The sequence below is a fragment of the Manacus candei genome, unplaced genomic scaffold (assembly GCF_025592945.1).
Source record: "Manacus candei isolate 608988 ecotype Guabito, Panama unplaced genomic scaffold, ASM2559294v1 h1tg000065l, whole genome shotgun sequence".
NCBI lineage: Eukaryota > Metazoa > Chordata > Aves > Passeriformes > Pipridae > Manacus > Manacus candei.
In genome coordinates this window covers 1359534-1376094 of record NW_026138113.1, presented here as the reverse complement: position 1 = coordinate 1376094, position 16561 = coordinate 1359534, and the positions used below count along the sequence as shown (strand labels likewise).

The following is a 16561-nucleotide window of genomic DNA, read 5'->3' as shown; positions in this document are numbered from 1 at the left end:
GATGGAGCACTGCATGACTTTGTTCCTGGACAATTTCCTGCAGTTGTAGCTCTGCAGAGGTGCTGGTGTCAGACGTTAATGGGTGCGATGTTAGTCCTGGAAGGTGACAGTCAGCTGGGGAAAAGTTCCCAAAAGTGCCCTGTTTGTGCCATTCCAGCCTCAATCCAAGGAGCCCGTTGCTGTTGGGGTTGCTGGGGGTCACTTCTTGCAGATATCCCATTGCATGGGTGCTTTCCAGCCTCTGGTCTCAGGAGAGGAGATATTTTTGTTCACCTAAAAGGGCCTTGGCTGCTGTTCCTGATCCCTGTTACAGCTCGTGCCTCCCTCTATTTCAGATGTCAGTTGTTGTTCCAGCCCTGTAACCAGGCAACACACACCGGAGCAGGAGCGCTTTGTACCCTCTAGGTTGGCTCACCTGGGCCAAGGTGTGGCACCAGAGCCAGAGCTGGGATGTCAAACAGCCCTGGGAACGTTCTGACCGCTCTGTCCTTTCTGGTCTGATAATAGCAACTTGTTCAAAAAGTGCGTTTTTTTATGTAGGTTTTTGTAATTTGTGTTGGTCCTGCAAGTGTCTGGGCATTCAGTGTGGCAAACTGGGGGAGCAGGGCTGTCCCTGTCCCAGGGCTGTCCCTGCCTCAGGGTTATCCCATGTCCCTGTGCTCTGGATGGAACCGCAGCTCCGGGAAGCTTTGTGTAGGCTTGGAATCTTGCTGTGGATGAAGAGCAGGAGAGACGTCTCTTTGCTGGGACGTTATCCGTTCTAGGCTATTCCTTGCACATGGAACAAGCCATACTTGCAGCTGCAGGTCCCAACTTGCCTCTCTTGGGGTCAGCCTCTTCTCCCAGGCAACAAAGATAGGATGAGAGGACACAGCCTCAAGCTGTGCCAGATGATGTTCAGGTGGATATCAGGAGGAATTTCTTCGTGGAAAGTGTTGTCAGGCATTGGAAGGGGCTGCCCAGGGAGGTAGTGGAGTCCCCATCCCTGGAGGTGTTCAAGGAATGACTGGACTTGGCACTCAGTGCTCTGGGCTGGTTGACGAGGTGGGGGATCAGTCACAGGTTGGACTCGATGGTCTTGGAAGGTCATTTCCAACATATATGATTCTATAATTCCATGTGTGATTCCTCGCAGCACCTCTTACTTATTGGGAAGGTGGCAGAAGCCCGCAATGGCTTTTCCCACATATGAGGGTGCTCTGCCATCCTTGGGCTGCCATCCAAGGACTGGGAGGCGTTGTATCCCCATGGAAAGTGCCTTGCCTTTCCCCCCCACAGTAGGAAGATCCTTCTGAGATGTCTGACCTTCCTTTTCCTCTCTCCCAACAGACGGTCGATGATGAGGCGATGGCAGCATAAATGAAGATCAAGTAAGGAAGGCAGAACGATGCCCAAGGGTGGGTGTTCTAAAACACCACAGTCAGAAGATTTCTCTCTCAGCAACGACATGGTGGAGAAACAAACGGGGAAAAAGGTTTGTGTTTGGGTCGTCTTCCTTCCATTGGGAATGCTGCTCCTGGAGCTTGATGTCTCCAAGCCATGGAGTGTTTCACATGGTGGGAGGTTGCCATGGGCTTTTATCCTGGGAATGACATTGGTGCTCTGCCAGCTCACGGGGTCCATGCTGTTCCTCTGTGGCTGCAGTCCTTCCCAGGAAATGCTATGGCCACCTGGACCTGACTTGGCTGAGCAACAGGAGATGCTTTGGAAGATTCTCTTCTGCAGTACTGTGCATTTTTAGAGGCTTCTTCACTGAGCTGTGGAAGGCCCAAGTGATGCAGTGATGGTGCAAGTGTGTGCTGGGCTAGGGAGGAGCTTCTTCTCCTCCTCCAGATGGAAATGTCGTGTCTGTGTCAGGCTCAGCTGGTCTTGCTTCCCCCAGCAGTGTGGGCTGACCAGGGCTCAGCCTGGGAGCTACTCTGCTGAAATTGCTGCTTCTGGGCTTTATTTGAGGTGTTTGGGTTTTGGCGTGGCTTAATGTGAAGCTACTGAGATGAAATCTGAGTTGAAGGATAAATAAGTTCACACTTCTCCTCTTCATTCCCAGATTCTTGTTTTGCTCCGGGCATGAGCTCTGCCTCCTCTCATTCATCTTTTCCCCCTCCTCAGTATCAGTCATTTCCAGTCAATAGTTTTGCAGAAATCTGGGTGCAGATTTAAATAAACATGAAAACCTACATCTACTGAATTCTGCTAAGGAAACAGATCTCATCCACTTCCCTTTCATCTCCTTGCTCCAGTTTCTCAGCATTCCCCCAGGAGTTTCTGCCTGGGAGCTGAAGCTGAGCATGGCAAGCCCCAGCTCCGTCACTTCCCCTGCAATCCTTCCCGTGGTGATGGCAATAACTCCTCGTGTGATTGAGCTCATATTACTGACAAAACGAGGAAAATGCCAAATAGCCAGCAGGAAAATCCCAGGAAGGATTTGGTTATGGAGCACGTTGGTAGCATCTGCCGCGTTCCCCTTTCTGTGTCATCGTGCATGCACAGGTCAGTGCAGGAGCGTTGTGGGCACAGCGTGGGGCTTCTAGGAGGGAGCAAAATCTGGGATCAGGGGTATTGGAGAGAGAACAGCTGTCCTGGAGCATGGGGAAGATGCCAGCGTTTACCCTGGCAAACAAGGATATGTAAATACAGGGCTGGTCTGTGCCGGGTAAGAAGCTTAATGCTGGCGCAGGTGCTTGTGCAGGGAGAGGATCAGTTGGAATATGAATCAGCTCCCATTTTATTTCATCCACTCCCGGCAGCTTAAAGGCTGCGTGTTATTTACAGAGCAGGTTTGTCGAGCGGCGCGGAGGACGCCGGGAGCCGGAGTTATCTCCCGCTGGCTACAGAACTAGGACACAATTTTCTGCCTCCCATTCAGAGGTGTCGGCACAGACCTGCAGAGAGTGGCACTGAGAGGGGACGGGGCAGAGCTTTCTACTCACCTAATTCTGGCCTTTTCAGAGGAGGAGATGCTCACAGGCTCTTGTCTTCCCAGGACTGAGCTGAGATCCAGCCCGAGTGGCCAAAGGATCCGTTTCTCCCTGTTTCTGGTTCATTCTGCAGCTGAGCTGGAGCAGTGACTCAGGGGAAAAGCACTTCGACCTCCTCCCTGCAGACGCTGTTGTACCTGCCTGTCAGCAGCCACTGCCTTTCATATATCTTGCCTTTGTCAACATGTTCAAAGGCCTGAGCTGTAACTTGGCACACGAGGCTGGATTGGGAGGGCACAGCCTGAGCAATGCCACACGCAGGGACCCACCAGTGGGCACGGGGAGAGCAAAGCGATGCCACTGTAGTGTTTTCCTCTTAATGTGACCTTAATATCGATAGTTGATTTAGCAATAAACAGACTTTATGTGCCTGGGCTCTGCAGCTCCAGCACTTGCAGTGGTATGGTATTGGGTGCTGGGGGGTCCTGGTGCTGCGGTGGGCTGAGGGCCACAGGGTCAAGGGGAATGGCCTTGAGCTGAAAGAGGGCAGGGTTACATGGGATATTGGGAAAAAATCCTTCTCTGTGAGGGTGGTGAGGCTCTGGCACAGGCTACCCGGAGAAGCTGTGGCTGCCCCATCCCTGGAAATGTCTAAGACCAGGTTGGATGGGGCTTGGAGCAACCTAGTCTAGTGGAAGGTGTCCCTGCCTGTGGAACAAGATGGGCTTGAATGTCCTTCCAACCCAAACCATTCCATGATTCTGTGATCACCAAACTTTGAACATGAGTTCCATGCTTGAACACGCAGCAGCCCAGCTCTCAGGGAAGCTGCGCTTTCCCAGAGGGCTCCTGCTTTGAGGAATAGGATGTCAGCTGCTGCTTTGAGCTGTAGAGCTCATACTCCTGGCTCTCTGCTCCCTACCCTTCCACAGGAGGGACTTACGAACTAGTGGGATGTAGCCACGAGAGTGAAGTGGTTTAAAGACTGTGTCTGACAGCACTGAAGCCGTTTCTCCTGGGATTAGTGGAGCCCTTATATGGCTGCACTCAGCCTGCCTGGGGCGGGCACTGGCAGCCCCGTGGCTCCTCCTGCTGAGTTCAGGCTGAAGGGTTCTGTAAAAATCTGCATGCCTTATATGAATAATTCTGCTTTCTGGTCTAGATCCACAGATCCCCATAGCAGAGGCAGATTACTCATGGCTTAGCCTGAGCAGGGCTCTGCAGCGAGAGTCAGATCAGTTGTGGAAACCATTTCCTGATGTGCCTGGGACTGGCTGGGTGGTTACACCATGTGCTCGGTGGCTGCCACAGAGCATTTGCCTCTTTGTGGGGAAATGCTCCCTCTTGCATAGCCCAAATTGCATTTTTGCTGCAATGGTTGAGCTGAACACCAAACAGAACAACACTTACCCTGGTTTTTGCTTGTAGGAGCTGGCAGAGATTAAAAGAACTGAAGATTTTTCTCCTTCCTCTTCTCCCCGTTTCAGAAAAGGGAACATAGTCCATGTTTTTCAGTTCTTCTTGAAACCAATTGGGCTGTCAGGGCTTTCCAGAGCTGTACAAATGAGAGCTGGGCTATGTGTCCACCAGAGTCACCTTCTGGGCCATGAAATGGCCCCTGCAGGAATGGGTGGGTGACTTAGATACCGAAGAGCCTACGTTTAGATGAAGAAAATCATCCCATGGTCATCACAGGGTCATGTTTCTTACAGACCTCGGAGCCTGAGGTTCACAGGAAAGGGGCTTCAGCTCCAGTCACCTCCATACTTCAAATATTTCATTGCAGCACTGATAACAACACAAATTCAGACTTTTTGGAACTTTATGTGTGTGTGTGTGTGTGTGTGTGTGTGTGTGTGGTGTACTCTGGTTTTGGAAAGGCTGCAAGGGACCTAGATTTAGGGAATAGTTTGGTTTCTACCACATTCAGTTGCTTTTTGGGTAAAACCATCCATTCCTTTTTGTAACACAGGGGGATAATCTTATCCTGCCTCTTCTCCCCCTGACAAGACCTGCTCAGGAAATGACCTGCTAGTGCAGGGAAAGCCCCACCCTTGGGAGCATTTGTTTTTTTGCAGAGTGGGCTGGTTTGCCCATGGCAGGACTGTGACGTGCGGCATCACCCGGGGCACAGGCCTTGGAGCCCTCGGTGCTCCTGGGCTTCTCCTCCTGGGCTGCCTGGGCTGGTTTTGTTCGTTGCTGCCTAATTTTTACTGACATCACAACTTGAAATACTTTCAGCTTGTTTTGGAGAACAAAGGGCTCGGGGATTTCCATGGCTGGCAGTGCAAGTCTCTGCATAAGCGCTGGGATGTGAGTCAGGTTCTGTTGGAGCAAGGTGATGGGGCTGGAAATACGGATTCCTTTGCATGGGTTTGTAAATCATAGAATCCCAGACTGGTTTGGGTTGGAAGGGACCTTACAACTCATCTTGTCCCACTCCCTGCTGTGGGCAGGGACACCTTCCACTTCCACGTTGCTCAGAGCCCCATCTAAGTGGCTCTGTCTTTAGAATTCTGCATCAAAAGGAACCACAGGATTGTTTTTGCTCAGAGAACCAGCCTTTGTCTGTTTTTTATGTCAGAAATGCCCTGAGCAGATTGATATCGGGGTCTGTCGTGCTGATTAAGAGAAACCATTCCATCCCCAAGCTGCAGCATCTCACCCTGGGTGGCTGCTGGGGCAGTTCATGGTGGATTTGTGCTCTAAACCATGGCAACCAAGAGTGACTTGTGATCTTTGAACTTTGGCAAGTGTAACTCAAGGTGGGTTCAGTTACTCATATAGTAAATCTTACTAAGAACATGACGTGCCAGTAGGGGATTTCTCGTGTACTCATGGTTGCCGTGTCCCCTTTGCCAAAGCAGCTTTTATTAACACCTACAAAGGGGAACTTGTTGCTGCTGCTGAGCTCTCAACTGTTCTCCATCCCCAGACTCCTGTTCTGGCCTAGGAGAGCCCTAACTCTTACACACAGATGTTCATACGAGTTTCTCTTCAATGCCAAGGCCAGGTTGGATGGGGCTTGGAGCATCCTGGTGTAGTGGAAGGTGTCCCTTGCACATGGCAAAGAGGTTAGGATGAGATGAGCTTTGAGGTCCCTTCCAACCCAAACCATTCCAGGATACCGTGATTCTGACTTGGATTTGTTCCATTTGTGAAACTTGATTCTGATGAGTCTGAGCTTTCTTTAAGCATGAGAAGACCTAAAAGTGAAACCAGGTTTTACTCAAGTAAAGGATGACATTCTTCATTACAAAATTGGAGATAATTAGGGAAGTAAAGCTTAAAATAAGAAAAGGAAAACTTTTAGGAATAAGACTCTCCGAGTGCCTTGATGTTCTGCCTGCTGCTGCAGGCATCCCCAGCAGGTTACTGCTTTCCAGGGGGGAGCAGAGTCTGGATCTCCCTTGCTCCAATTAGTAGAAAAGGTTATCGTTGTGCTACTGTACAAATTAATCTTCAAAGCAGTGCTGGGGCTGCTGCCACTTCCTTTGCTCCGTGATATTTAATTGTGCTGAACTTACTGGATCAGCAGCTCCGAGCGTTGGGGCGGATGCAAAGGAAGCGCTGCCTGAGCATGCCCAAGATTCACACAGACAGTTCCAGTGCCAGTTCCATGCTGGGCTCACCCTGCTGTCTGGGAAGGTTTTTCCCCTAGTTCCTCTACTCTCCAAAGTGGAGATTTAAACAACATGGCAATAACAATGGCTTTAAATGTGAGGGTGGTGAGGCCCTGGCACAGGTTGCCCAGAGAAGCTGTGGCTGCCCCATCCCTGGAAGTGTCCAAGGCCAGGTTGGACAGGGCTTGGAGCAACCTGGTGTAGTGGAAGGTGTCCCTGCCCATGGCAGGAGATGGAACTGAATATGTTTAAGGTGCCTCCCAACCCAAATCATTCCATGATTTTATGATTATGACTTTCTAGAATAAGCTGCGTTTTTACCTGTCCTTCCCTTTTTCTCACTCCTGGGTGTGCAGAGATCCTGGACAGCATTAATCCATCAGAAAACCTACCCGATGTATGAGAGCATCTTCCAGATGCTCCTTGAACTCTGACAGCCTTGGTGCCGTGACCACTTCACAGTGCAGGAACCTCACAGACTCATGTCCTTAGTGCTCAGAGATGTCTTTTATCCAAGCAGATATAAGGAAAAGTTCAGGATATGGATGACCAGTGTGGTAAAAGGTGCTTTATTTATTTGGTGGCTTTTTTTCGTGACACATACATGTTTTATTTTATTCTTTTGATAATACAATCATAGAATTGGGACAGACTACAGTACCTGCTCACAACATGACATTCCTGGGAGGTGATGGGAGCTCCTCAGAGCAGCAGCTGCCAGTAGAAGTGGCATCATTTGTTATTCCCAACTATTTTTGTTCATCTCAGAAAAAGCAAGGCAAAAGCATTTCGATCTGGAGGGTTTAAAGGAAATGCTGGAGTGTTTATTTTGGCTGTGGGGACTCAGTCCCGCTGCTCCGGTTCTGAGCCTGGCGCTCGGCAGCTGCTCTGGAGCAGGGCTGCCCTTCCCAGGGCTCCAAATGTGCCTTGGCTCCCTCCCACCACAGAGCCCTGTCAGGCAGGTTTGTTTCTCTTGCTTTACCAAAAAAGGGATTCCCCAGCCCATTTCCTCCGTCCTCACTGGAGCGCAGTGAGAAGAGCCACGGGGCTGTCACGCTGCAAACTGAACCCCTTGGGCCGAGTCAGGGGTTTCTCTTTCGTCTGTGGGTGAAGTCTGGTCTCCAGACAGAAACTTGGGAAGAGGAAGGAGCGACACATGCAGTGACAGCACAGTCCTGTGACTGCTGGCACCGGGGCCACCTGCCAGGGACAGACAGAGACTGCGCCTCTCTAAACAAGGGAATGCTCTTAGATTGGCTCCTCCAAGCTCCCGGCCACAGTCTGGCATGATTTAATGTATCGAGGTGCTTGTATTTAATCTAACTCTGCCTCTAAAGCTCAGGGTCTGGGTTTTACTGGGTTATTGAAATCAGATCTGTCACAAAACCACTTGTGCTGCCCTTGTTGTTGGAGCAGGGGCACAGTGGTCAATCCAGAAGTGCTTGCTTAAAATAATACTGTTCCTCACATACAAAAAACACAAGGGCGTGACCTCGGGCTGTGTGTTCCCGGCACACTGAACTCCTGAAGTCTGAGTTGTGAACCAGCTCTCCCTGATCACGTGAAAAATCTCACCTGTCTCAGTACTTGGTAACTTTGCCTTGCTCAGGATGTTCCTTCAAAATCTCTCCCTGCTTCCAAGGAGTTCCCAGCATTTTGCTTCACATTAAAATCCAAATCAACCTGAATAAACAAGACTGGTAAAAAGCAGGACATGGGTTGTTTTTGTCATGTCGTTTTGTTCAGAAATCCTCAGGTTCCCCCATCCCAGCTTGCCTTCCCTCCATGCTCACAGCCAGGCACATCCCCAGCCTAACATAACGTGTTGGCTCCATTTTTTACGTGAATTGGTTGGAATTTGGCACCACACAGCAGCCTCGATTGGCCTTGTTGGAGCTTTTTATCTTGGTGGAGGCTGCGTTGGCAAACCCTGATGCTGGAAATTCACAATATAAAGGAGAGAGGTGCTGTGTGAGGCCAGTGTGGGATTTGGGGGATCAGGTGAACTCAGTCTGGGGAAGAGAATTGTTAATCTGGTCTCTTCTCTTTCCAGGATAAAGATAAAGTTTCTCTAACCAAGACTCCAAAGTTGGACCGTAGCGATGGCGGCAAAGAGGTGAAAGAGCGAGCGACCAAACGCAAGTTGCCTTTCACTGTTGGAACAAATGGAGATCAAAAAGACTCGGATACAGGTACAGAAATGCCGTATTCCACCCTCAAAATGTGAGTGTTGGGGCTGGTGGGGAGCACACAGGATCCAGGATGCAGACAATCCATACGGTAGTGTTGTATCAAGTTTCCTGCTTTTTTTTTTTTTTTGGAGGAAGAGGATGTGGATAAGGGTTGGATAACTGCTGTGTGCACATCTGGAGCTCAGTGGGTTAAAGCCCTTCTTGGTGCTGTTTGTAGGTGGACCAGGCAGTGGCTGTGTGAGGAGACACCCTTCCTTCAGCTGTTGTCTGTTCTCCCTGTTTCTTACTATCCTGGTTCAGGAACTGTAGCTGGGACAAGCCATGGAGCTGGGCCTGCTCGTGAGAACTTTGAAAATAAGCAAACTAAGCTGAGTATTGTTTAAAAGGAAACCAACAAATAAAATCTGGTCAAGCAGGTCAGTCTCGTGGCAGAAGAGTGGCTGGTACACACCGGTCCTGCCCAGCATGGCTACTCACAGATGTAGAAGGCTGTTGGATTTATGAGGAGTTGGGAAGAGCTGTCACAAAGCTTGGATGTGGAGAAAATAGTGTTGTTTGGTTGTAAGGGACTGGTCTGTGGATTTCTGAGCAGAGGTTTGTGTGGGTCCTTCCTGTACATTCCTAGGAAATCTGTGCTTGGAAATAGTTTTGGTCAGGTAAAATGGTTGTGCAAAGAGATAAAACCAGCTGAAAGTTGGGAACGTGCTTTAAAAGGGTACCGAGGCTGTGTTTCATGTTGCTCTCTGGTGAGTGTGGGAGGTGATCTGATACGGGATGTGTCTCCTTTGGTTCAGAATTTGGGAGGGCAGATTTGGAAGGGCCAGGAGTGCCACTGGTGAGGGCTGTTCATGGATGAGCACACACTGTGACGCATCCTGAGGTTGGCCTGGTGCTTCCATGAGTTTGTGTTACTGAACTCCCTGTCTGGAGAGAAAGTTTCAAAAAATTAATTAATTCTGTTAAATGTGATGGCTGTTCACAGGGATGAATTTGGGGTGCTCTGGTGTCTCATGTGGGGTGTCACCTTTGGAGGGGAGGTGGCCAGGACGAGGCAAAGCTGATTAACCAGAGCCAGAGCTTCTGCTTTTTGTCAAGGGTGTTTCTGCCACGTTCAATACTTGGTTGAGAATTGAAGGCCAAACTGGCTGCAGGACTGTCTGACCCTCGTGACAGCTGAGACGTCACAGCAGGGCTCCGCCAGCTCGCTTGCCACGGTCCCCAGCAGCAGGGATTTGCTTTTCCGAGGGCTCTGGCCTCTCTCTGGCTGCAGAGATGTTGGAAATGTTTCTGCTGGCAGCAGCAAGAAGGAAACCAAGTGAAAAAAAGAGCAGAGAGCTGCTGGAGAGAGGCTGTGGCTCCTGGGGAGGAGCAGCAGACTGTGAGACCCCCCTGCCTGGGGGCTCTCGCGTTACCCCTCTGATTTCTGCAGCTGTGTGACTCTTATCTCCGGACATGTCTTCCCCTTCCTCTCCAGAGCTCTTCCCCTTCCTCTCCAGAGCTTGTCCTTCCTGGGGAAGCAGGTGAGCTGAGGGGCAGCAGCAGCCCAGCTCCCACAGGAGACCTGTAGAGGGTTGTGGCACTCACAGGCCCATTGAAAGACAAACTGGGCTCTCACAAAATCTGGGAAAGTGCAGGGAAGGTGTAGGAGACTCTCAGCAACCTGTTTGGTGGGGACTGGAGAGGAAGTGACTCAGCCGCTGGGTTGGAGATACCAGCAGGGAGCTGCAGATCAACGTGCAGAGTCAGACTGATGCTTAGCAGGAGCCTGTTCCTCTTCTTTGAGATCATTTACTCCAGGAATCTGATGCTGGAGATGGGAAAAGACTTAGTGGAGATAGGAAAAGACTTTATGGCACCTTGCTCTCCTCTTGCACCACCCCATTGTGACAGTGGGGTGTCTCACACCCGTCTGTTCCTTGGCCTGGCTTGACGTAGAGGCAGGTGGAGACATGTTTGTGAGTGCACAGATGTTGCACATTCCAGGGTTGGAGGGGTCCCCCTGAGCCTGTGCTGGTGCCACCAGTGGCACTTGGCTGAGGACACACATGTGTGCTGTACACACTGAAGTGTGTGTGGTGTGCAGGACAGGCTTTTGTGTGGAACAAAGGGACTGCCATGCGCCCACCCCACATTCCCAGAGGAGGGAGAAGTTGCTGCTGTTTGTTCTGCTCCTCAGCTTTGCTCCCAGCCCTCAGAGGAGCGGGATTGCACCATCTCTCTGGCTGACCCTGGGTGGTTTATGTAACTTGGTCGTGCTTCCTGGGCCTGTTTTGTGTGTGTTCTGTGTGTGTGTGTGAGGGGGGTGGTGGTGCAGGGATATTCCACAGCCACGTGGAATTCAGATGGAAGGACATGGGAGCTGGAAGCTAGCACAGCTCTCTCTTTGCCTCTAGTGGGATATTTTTCCTCCTCTTTAAATGTTTAAACAATGGCGTGGATCCTCATCCTGATGTGTGGCAGTGACTCATTTTCCTTAGCACGGTGTGTGTTGCTGTTTTCCCGGACAGCTCTGGCTCAGACTTGACACGGGTGCTCCGATCATGGGGCGAGAAACATCGGAGGTGGGATTGTCTGCCATGGAAGGGCAACAAAACCCATCCTGGCCAGGTGTTGGGCAGCAGCCAGTGCTGCAGGGCAGTTTGAGGGCAGGTGTTAGGAAAAAATTCTGTCCCTGTGAGGGTGGTGAGGCCCTGGCACGGGTTGCCCGGAGAAACTGTGGCTGCTCCATCCCTGGAAGTGTTCAAGGCCAGGTTGGATGGGGCTTGGAGCAACCTGGGCTAGTGGAAGGTGTCCCTGCCCATGGCAGGGGGTGGAACGAGATGAGTTTTAAGGTCCCTTCCCACCCAAACCTTTCCATGATTCTGTGGTGTGGGCCCCAGAGGCGCTGCTGGCCAGCAGTGCTCTAAGCGTACGGTTTGGGTATGGTTGGTTCAGTGCTAAATCTTTTTAAATAATTTCCTTCAAAATGGTTTCTAGAGCAACAAATCTGGCTCTCGGGTTCCTCAGAGTTAACTAAATAAACTGTCTTTGGGAAAAAAAAATGGCATCAAGCCGTGAGCCTCCAGACTGTGCATGTTACAGCTCCAGCACTGTGGGAGCAGCATCTCTGTGCCTCAGACTTCTCCTCCTTCCTTCTCTTTCCCTCGTGCAGCATCTCCCCACATCCACAGGCACTGCCGGGAGCCTACGTGCTGCCTGGCAGCCACCAAACGAGTACAGCCAGCTCTTCTCCCAGCAATTCCAGCAGCTTGGGAGGTTTCCTGCAGCTCCTCATCCCTGTGCTGCACCAAGGGGGGTTCAGGCTCTAAAATAAATTAATATTTGATAATTGTGGTATTAGAAGCACACAGAGAGCGGACAGCAGGGAGAGAGGGCAGTCCTGCTGGGAAGGCACCTGTGGGGAGGTGGTGGGAGAGATGGGCACGGGCGGCTGGCGCAGCGGTGCCGGCGCTGAGCCACGGCTGAGTCATGGGCTGACTCAACGGCACCAGACTGCCGGCGTGGGGCCGGCGCTCCCCACCTCCCCCGGGCTCCTGAGGGGACGGATTCGCACCAACAGGTCCCTTAATGCAGAGTGGGACAGGTAACGCTGCTTGGGGAGCAGCTGTGAGATGCATGGAGTGCAGAATTCCTTATGCCCACTCCTCCTGCGGATGCTTTCCTTAGCTGGATGTCCTGCTGTCACTTGAGTCCCTTGGCTCGAGGTGCAGCTGTGGTTTCCAGGCCTTTAGTCATCAGCAGGGAGAGTTGGGGCTCAGTACAAATCTCTGAGTACACCGAGTTAATTTTGGCTTCCGACAGCTCTCCTTGGGAGCTGGGAAGGCCTGAGCAAGGCTGGGCAAAGCTGGTGGTCTGCAGCAGTGATAGGTACCCTGCCCCCTCCCTGTGTGCCCAGCTCCCCTCCTGGGTGTCAGCTCTTTCTCTGGGTGCCCAGCTCCCTCCCTATATGTCCAGCTCCCTCCCTGGGTGCTTTTGGGAAAAGAAGGGAGAGACAAACCCCCACCAGTCCTCTGAGCTGCTCTGTCCACACCGACCTTCCCTGGCTCTGAGGTCTCTCTGGGAGCTCTCAGGGCTGAGCTGGGGGCTTGTGGCCCAGGAGGTGCTGGATGGACGAGGGCCAGTTGTGAGTATGGTTGGCAGGAGCTGGCCTTGGAACTTCAAACTCCTCTCTAATCCCCTGAGGTTGTTACGTGACGCTAATTAGTAGGTTAGAAAATGCTTGATGAATCAGCTGACCCAAACCATCCTTTCCCAGAGCCGGCTGCTGCCTAATGCCTGCGAGTGTTTGAGAACGGGCTCGTTAGTCCCAAGTTGGGAAGGCTGGCAAGGGAATCCGTGAGAAGCAAATTGCTGGCTTATTAAAAAAGGCATCTGCATCCCAAAGTGTTATTTGTGCCGTTCCCTGTGCTGGCTGTGCTCCGGTGTTTGCAGCTGGGGGCTCTGAGGGGCTGCACTGCATCGGGGCTTTCTTTGCTTGTGTAATTTCAATCCTTTAACTAAAATAGTCGAGGAACTGTTCTCACCTAGCAACAGCGAGAGAGTGAATGTCAGAGCTTCTCCCTTCCTAGCTGGGCTCCATAATGCCGGTACAGTGTGGAGAGCCTGGCACACACCAGCCTTCAGATCACCCTGAGAAACTCCCCGTGTGCAGCAGCCATCTGGGAAGGGCTGCGCAGAAAACCAGGTCGTTTTATGATGGGAGCTGCCATAAATCTCCCTCCTCCCCCCTCGTCACCTCCTTAACATGCAGAGGGAGAGGTTGCAGTGTGCTGTGTCTCTGTGAACCAAAAATCTATCAATGATGGCTTTTTCCTTAATACAAGAGCTTTTATCAGCGCTGTCTGCAGAGTGTCCTGGCCCCGGCTCCAGGAGGGGGAGGGCTGGCCATAACCTTCCTCCCCCGTCCTCCCTCTTCCAGTTCTTTCTATTTCGTGGGAAATGAACAGAATGAACCTGAAAATTGGTCTCTCTCAGAGTTATTCTTGTTTAACATGGAGATTATTGTTTCTGATGAAGCCTCTGGGCTCCTCTTGCAGCAGTTTGGGAGCCAGTGGCCACTAGGGAGGAGCTGCTTTTACACATTTAGGCACAACTGTGGGGTCTGGCCTACAGGTGTAGGGAGAACACCTGGATTTGGATCAGAGCATTAAACCTCTCTAGTCAAATTATGTTTTAAAATACTGCAGCCAGTGGGGAGCTCCCTGAGGAGCCAGGCTGAGCAGTGGGGGTGGTGAGCTCAGCTCCACACAGTGACCTGACGTGGTTATAAAGGGGCTTGTTCCTCCTGCCAGCACCTCTCTCTGTTCCTGCCTCAGAGCCAAGGTCTCTGCCGTCCTTCAGGAGTGCAGGATGAGGCTCTGGCTTTGGACCTCCATCTTTCAGGTTAGGAACCAGCTTCCTGCTGTACAGGAGTGGCTCAGGGTGCCTTCCCTACTCTTCTGCCAAGGCAGACCCTGCTTTTCTTCTCATTTTGCTCATTGGTTTCCTTTTTGGCGCCTGTTTGGTAAACCAGATCACCTCCTGGCTCTGCCCCCCAGTCCATCAGCATGTCCATGACCTCCTGGTGCCAAGGTGCCCCCCCAGCACCAGCCCTGGGGTGCAGCCCCCTAGCCCAAACCTCACTGAGCTCTTCACCACTGGGTGTTCTCCTGGCCTGTCCTGCTGCCCTCTCTTGTTTATCCACCTGTGCCATGGTGCTGCTTCCCATTCCACGCCACTGCTGCTGGGCTCTCTGCCACCTCCAGCCTTCCCCTCAGCAACCCCAGCCTGCATGTCCTTCAATTCTGGGGTTCCCTGGAGCGTTGGGATATGGTGGGACCATGCTGCTGTCAACCTTTCTACTCCTGAGTTGCTGACCCACGTTGCAGGTGCCCTGTGAGTGTATCCTCAGGCCACGGTGCTGGGCCAGACCTGCTCTTCCCTGCCTTGAGCCAACACACTCCAAAACGTTTTATGCCCTCCAAGTTCTGCAGCAGGAATGAGTCACTCTTACGCAGGCTGGGCCGGGCTGGGGGGAGCAGAGCCCGCGTGGTCTCAGGGGTGCAGTGCAGTCTCTGTTGCTGTCTGTGCTCCTCTAATTTATTCTTATTGATCTCCTGGTTGTTTGCTTGCTCGGCACGGAAACTGTTGAAAATCCCTGTTTGCCAGTGAGCCGGCACTTGGTATCTCCATGCCAGAGATGTTCGACGTGAACTGCTGGTTTGGAAATGGTATTTTTCCTCAGGGTTCCACCTTCCATGCATGTGTTGTCATGTCAGAGCAGTGGAAGCAGATGATTTTTGCATTACAGGGTTCTCTGCATGTGTGGGGAATGAGGAGCCGTGCGGCTCCGACATCCCCACGACCTGCCGGTATCTCATAGCACAGGCTCAAGAAACCTTGGAGAGGTTTTCAATCACTGCCCTGTTCTCCTTCCTTCCCTGCTTCTCTCCATTTTGGATAGGGCCAGGGTTCAGCCTGTGTCTGCCCTGCACACAGAGCCAGCCTAGCAGCACTGAATCCCTCTCAAGCTGCCCTGGGACCCCATGGAGCTGCCGATGCACTTCCAGCAGCCCCGGATTTGTGCTCCCTGTTGCAGCACTGCCCCGAGTCTCGTTTGGGCATGAGAACCACCCTCAGGGAAATGCTCAGACCCGTTTGTCCTGGGAATCTGCTCCTGTTCTGCCTTTGCAGCCTCTCAGGCTCCGTGTGATGAAAGGCAGGAGCAGTTCCTGGCTGGGCTCGGCAGCTCTGCTCAGAACCTGCTTTCCCCTTTAAGCCTGCGCACGCGGTTCCTGCTGGCGTCAGCGTGAGGGAAGAGCCAAGCAGGATCCCCGAATAAAACCAGGGCTGAGGCTGTGCTCAGGAGGTTTGCAGAAGGGCTGAAGCAGCAAACGAGCTGCTTTAAAAATAGCTGCATGGAGGTGTGGCTCATCCCAGGCTCACAGAGCATCCGTGGGCTGCCGTGGTCTTCCGCTGGAATCCATGTGCACAGTCCAGCCACTGCCTCTGCTGATGGGCACTGGGGGCTCCCTGTCTGCTCACCCCCTCGTACCTTGGGGGTCTGTGCTTATTGAAGGGGTTTGAGTGTGAAATAGGCTTTATTCTGTCTGCTTGAGGTATTTACCCACTGTGAGTTTCTCTCCATTCACTCCATCTTCCTGCAAGCTGTTCCAGAAATGCGTTTAATTAGAGGAGAAGGAGCAGCCTGTGGGAGCTGCCGGCACATGGAGCCATTGAGTGGAGATCTCTGTGCAGGGGCACCTTTAAATCTGCTGAAAAGCCAATTCTGAGTAAAATCTGGGCTGAAATAAGACCCATGTGCAACTCTGTGAGCCTGGGACCAGCCAGGGCCGGGGGATCCAGCCAGGGACCAGGCAGACCCTGACTCTACTGAGGATGAGGATGGGAAGCAGCTCTGTCCAGGATGCTGGGAACAGCTCTGTCTCCATCCTCCTCCTCATGTTTCAGACCCACTTATGGGTCTTGCTTCTGTGGCCAGAGGGTTGTGCCACGCAGGGATCCAGGACTGCCACACTGCCCACACTGGGAGCCATAGAATGTCAGAATCCTGGAATAGTTTGGGTTGGAAGGGACCGTCAAGCTCATCTCGTTCCACCCCCTACCATGGGCAGGGACACCTTCCACTAGACCAGGTGTGATGACCCACACTTAAGGGTAAGTCATTACACCAGGTTGCTCCAAGCCCCATCCAACCTGGCCTTGAACCCTTCCCACCGGGAAGCACGAGCCCGAGTCCTCGGCTGCCTCCACCAGCCCTCACTGCCTCACCACAGCAAGTGAGAACACAGCAGTCGCTTTCCAATTTATTTTTATCTTGTTGATCACA

General features: G+C 52.1%; 1 protein-coding gene across 2 annotated transcripts in view; it reads left to right on the top strand.

Moving 5' to 3' along the window:
• ANKRD11 (ankyrin repeat domain containing 11) overlaps positions 1–16561 on the top strand; it is a 135195-nt gene that overhangs the window by 100187 nt on the left and 18447 nt on the right. For both annotated transcript variants that reach the window (XM_051805929.1, XM_051805930.1), the window contains 2 exons: positions 1330–1474; positions 8595–8733. In XM_051805929.1, coding sequence (XP_051661889.1) covers positions 1388–1474; positions 8595–8733 — 226 coding nt within the window. In that variant the 5' untranslated portion in view covers positions 1330–1387. The remainder of the gene's footprint in view (positions 1–1329; positions 1475–8594; positions 8734–16561) is intronic.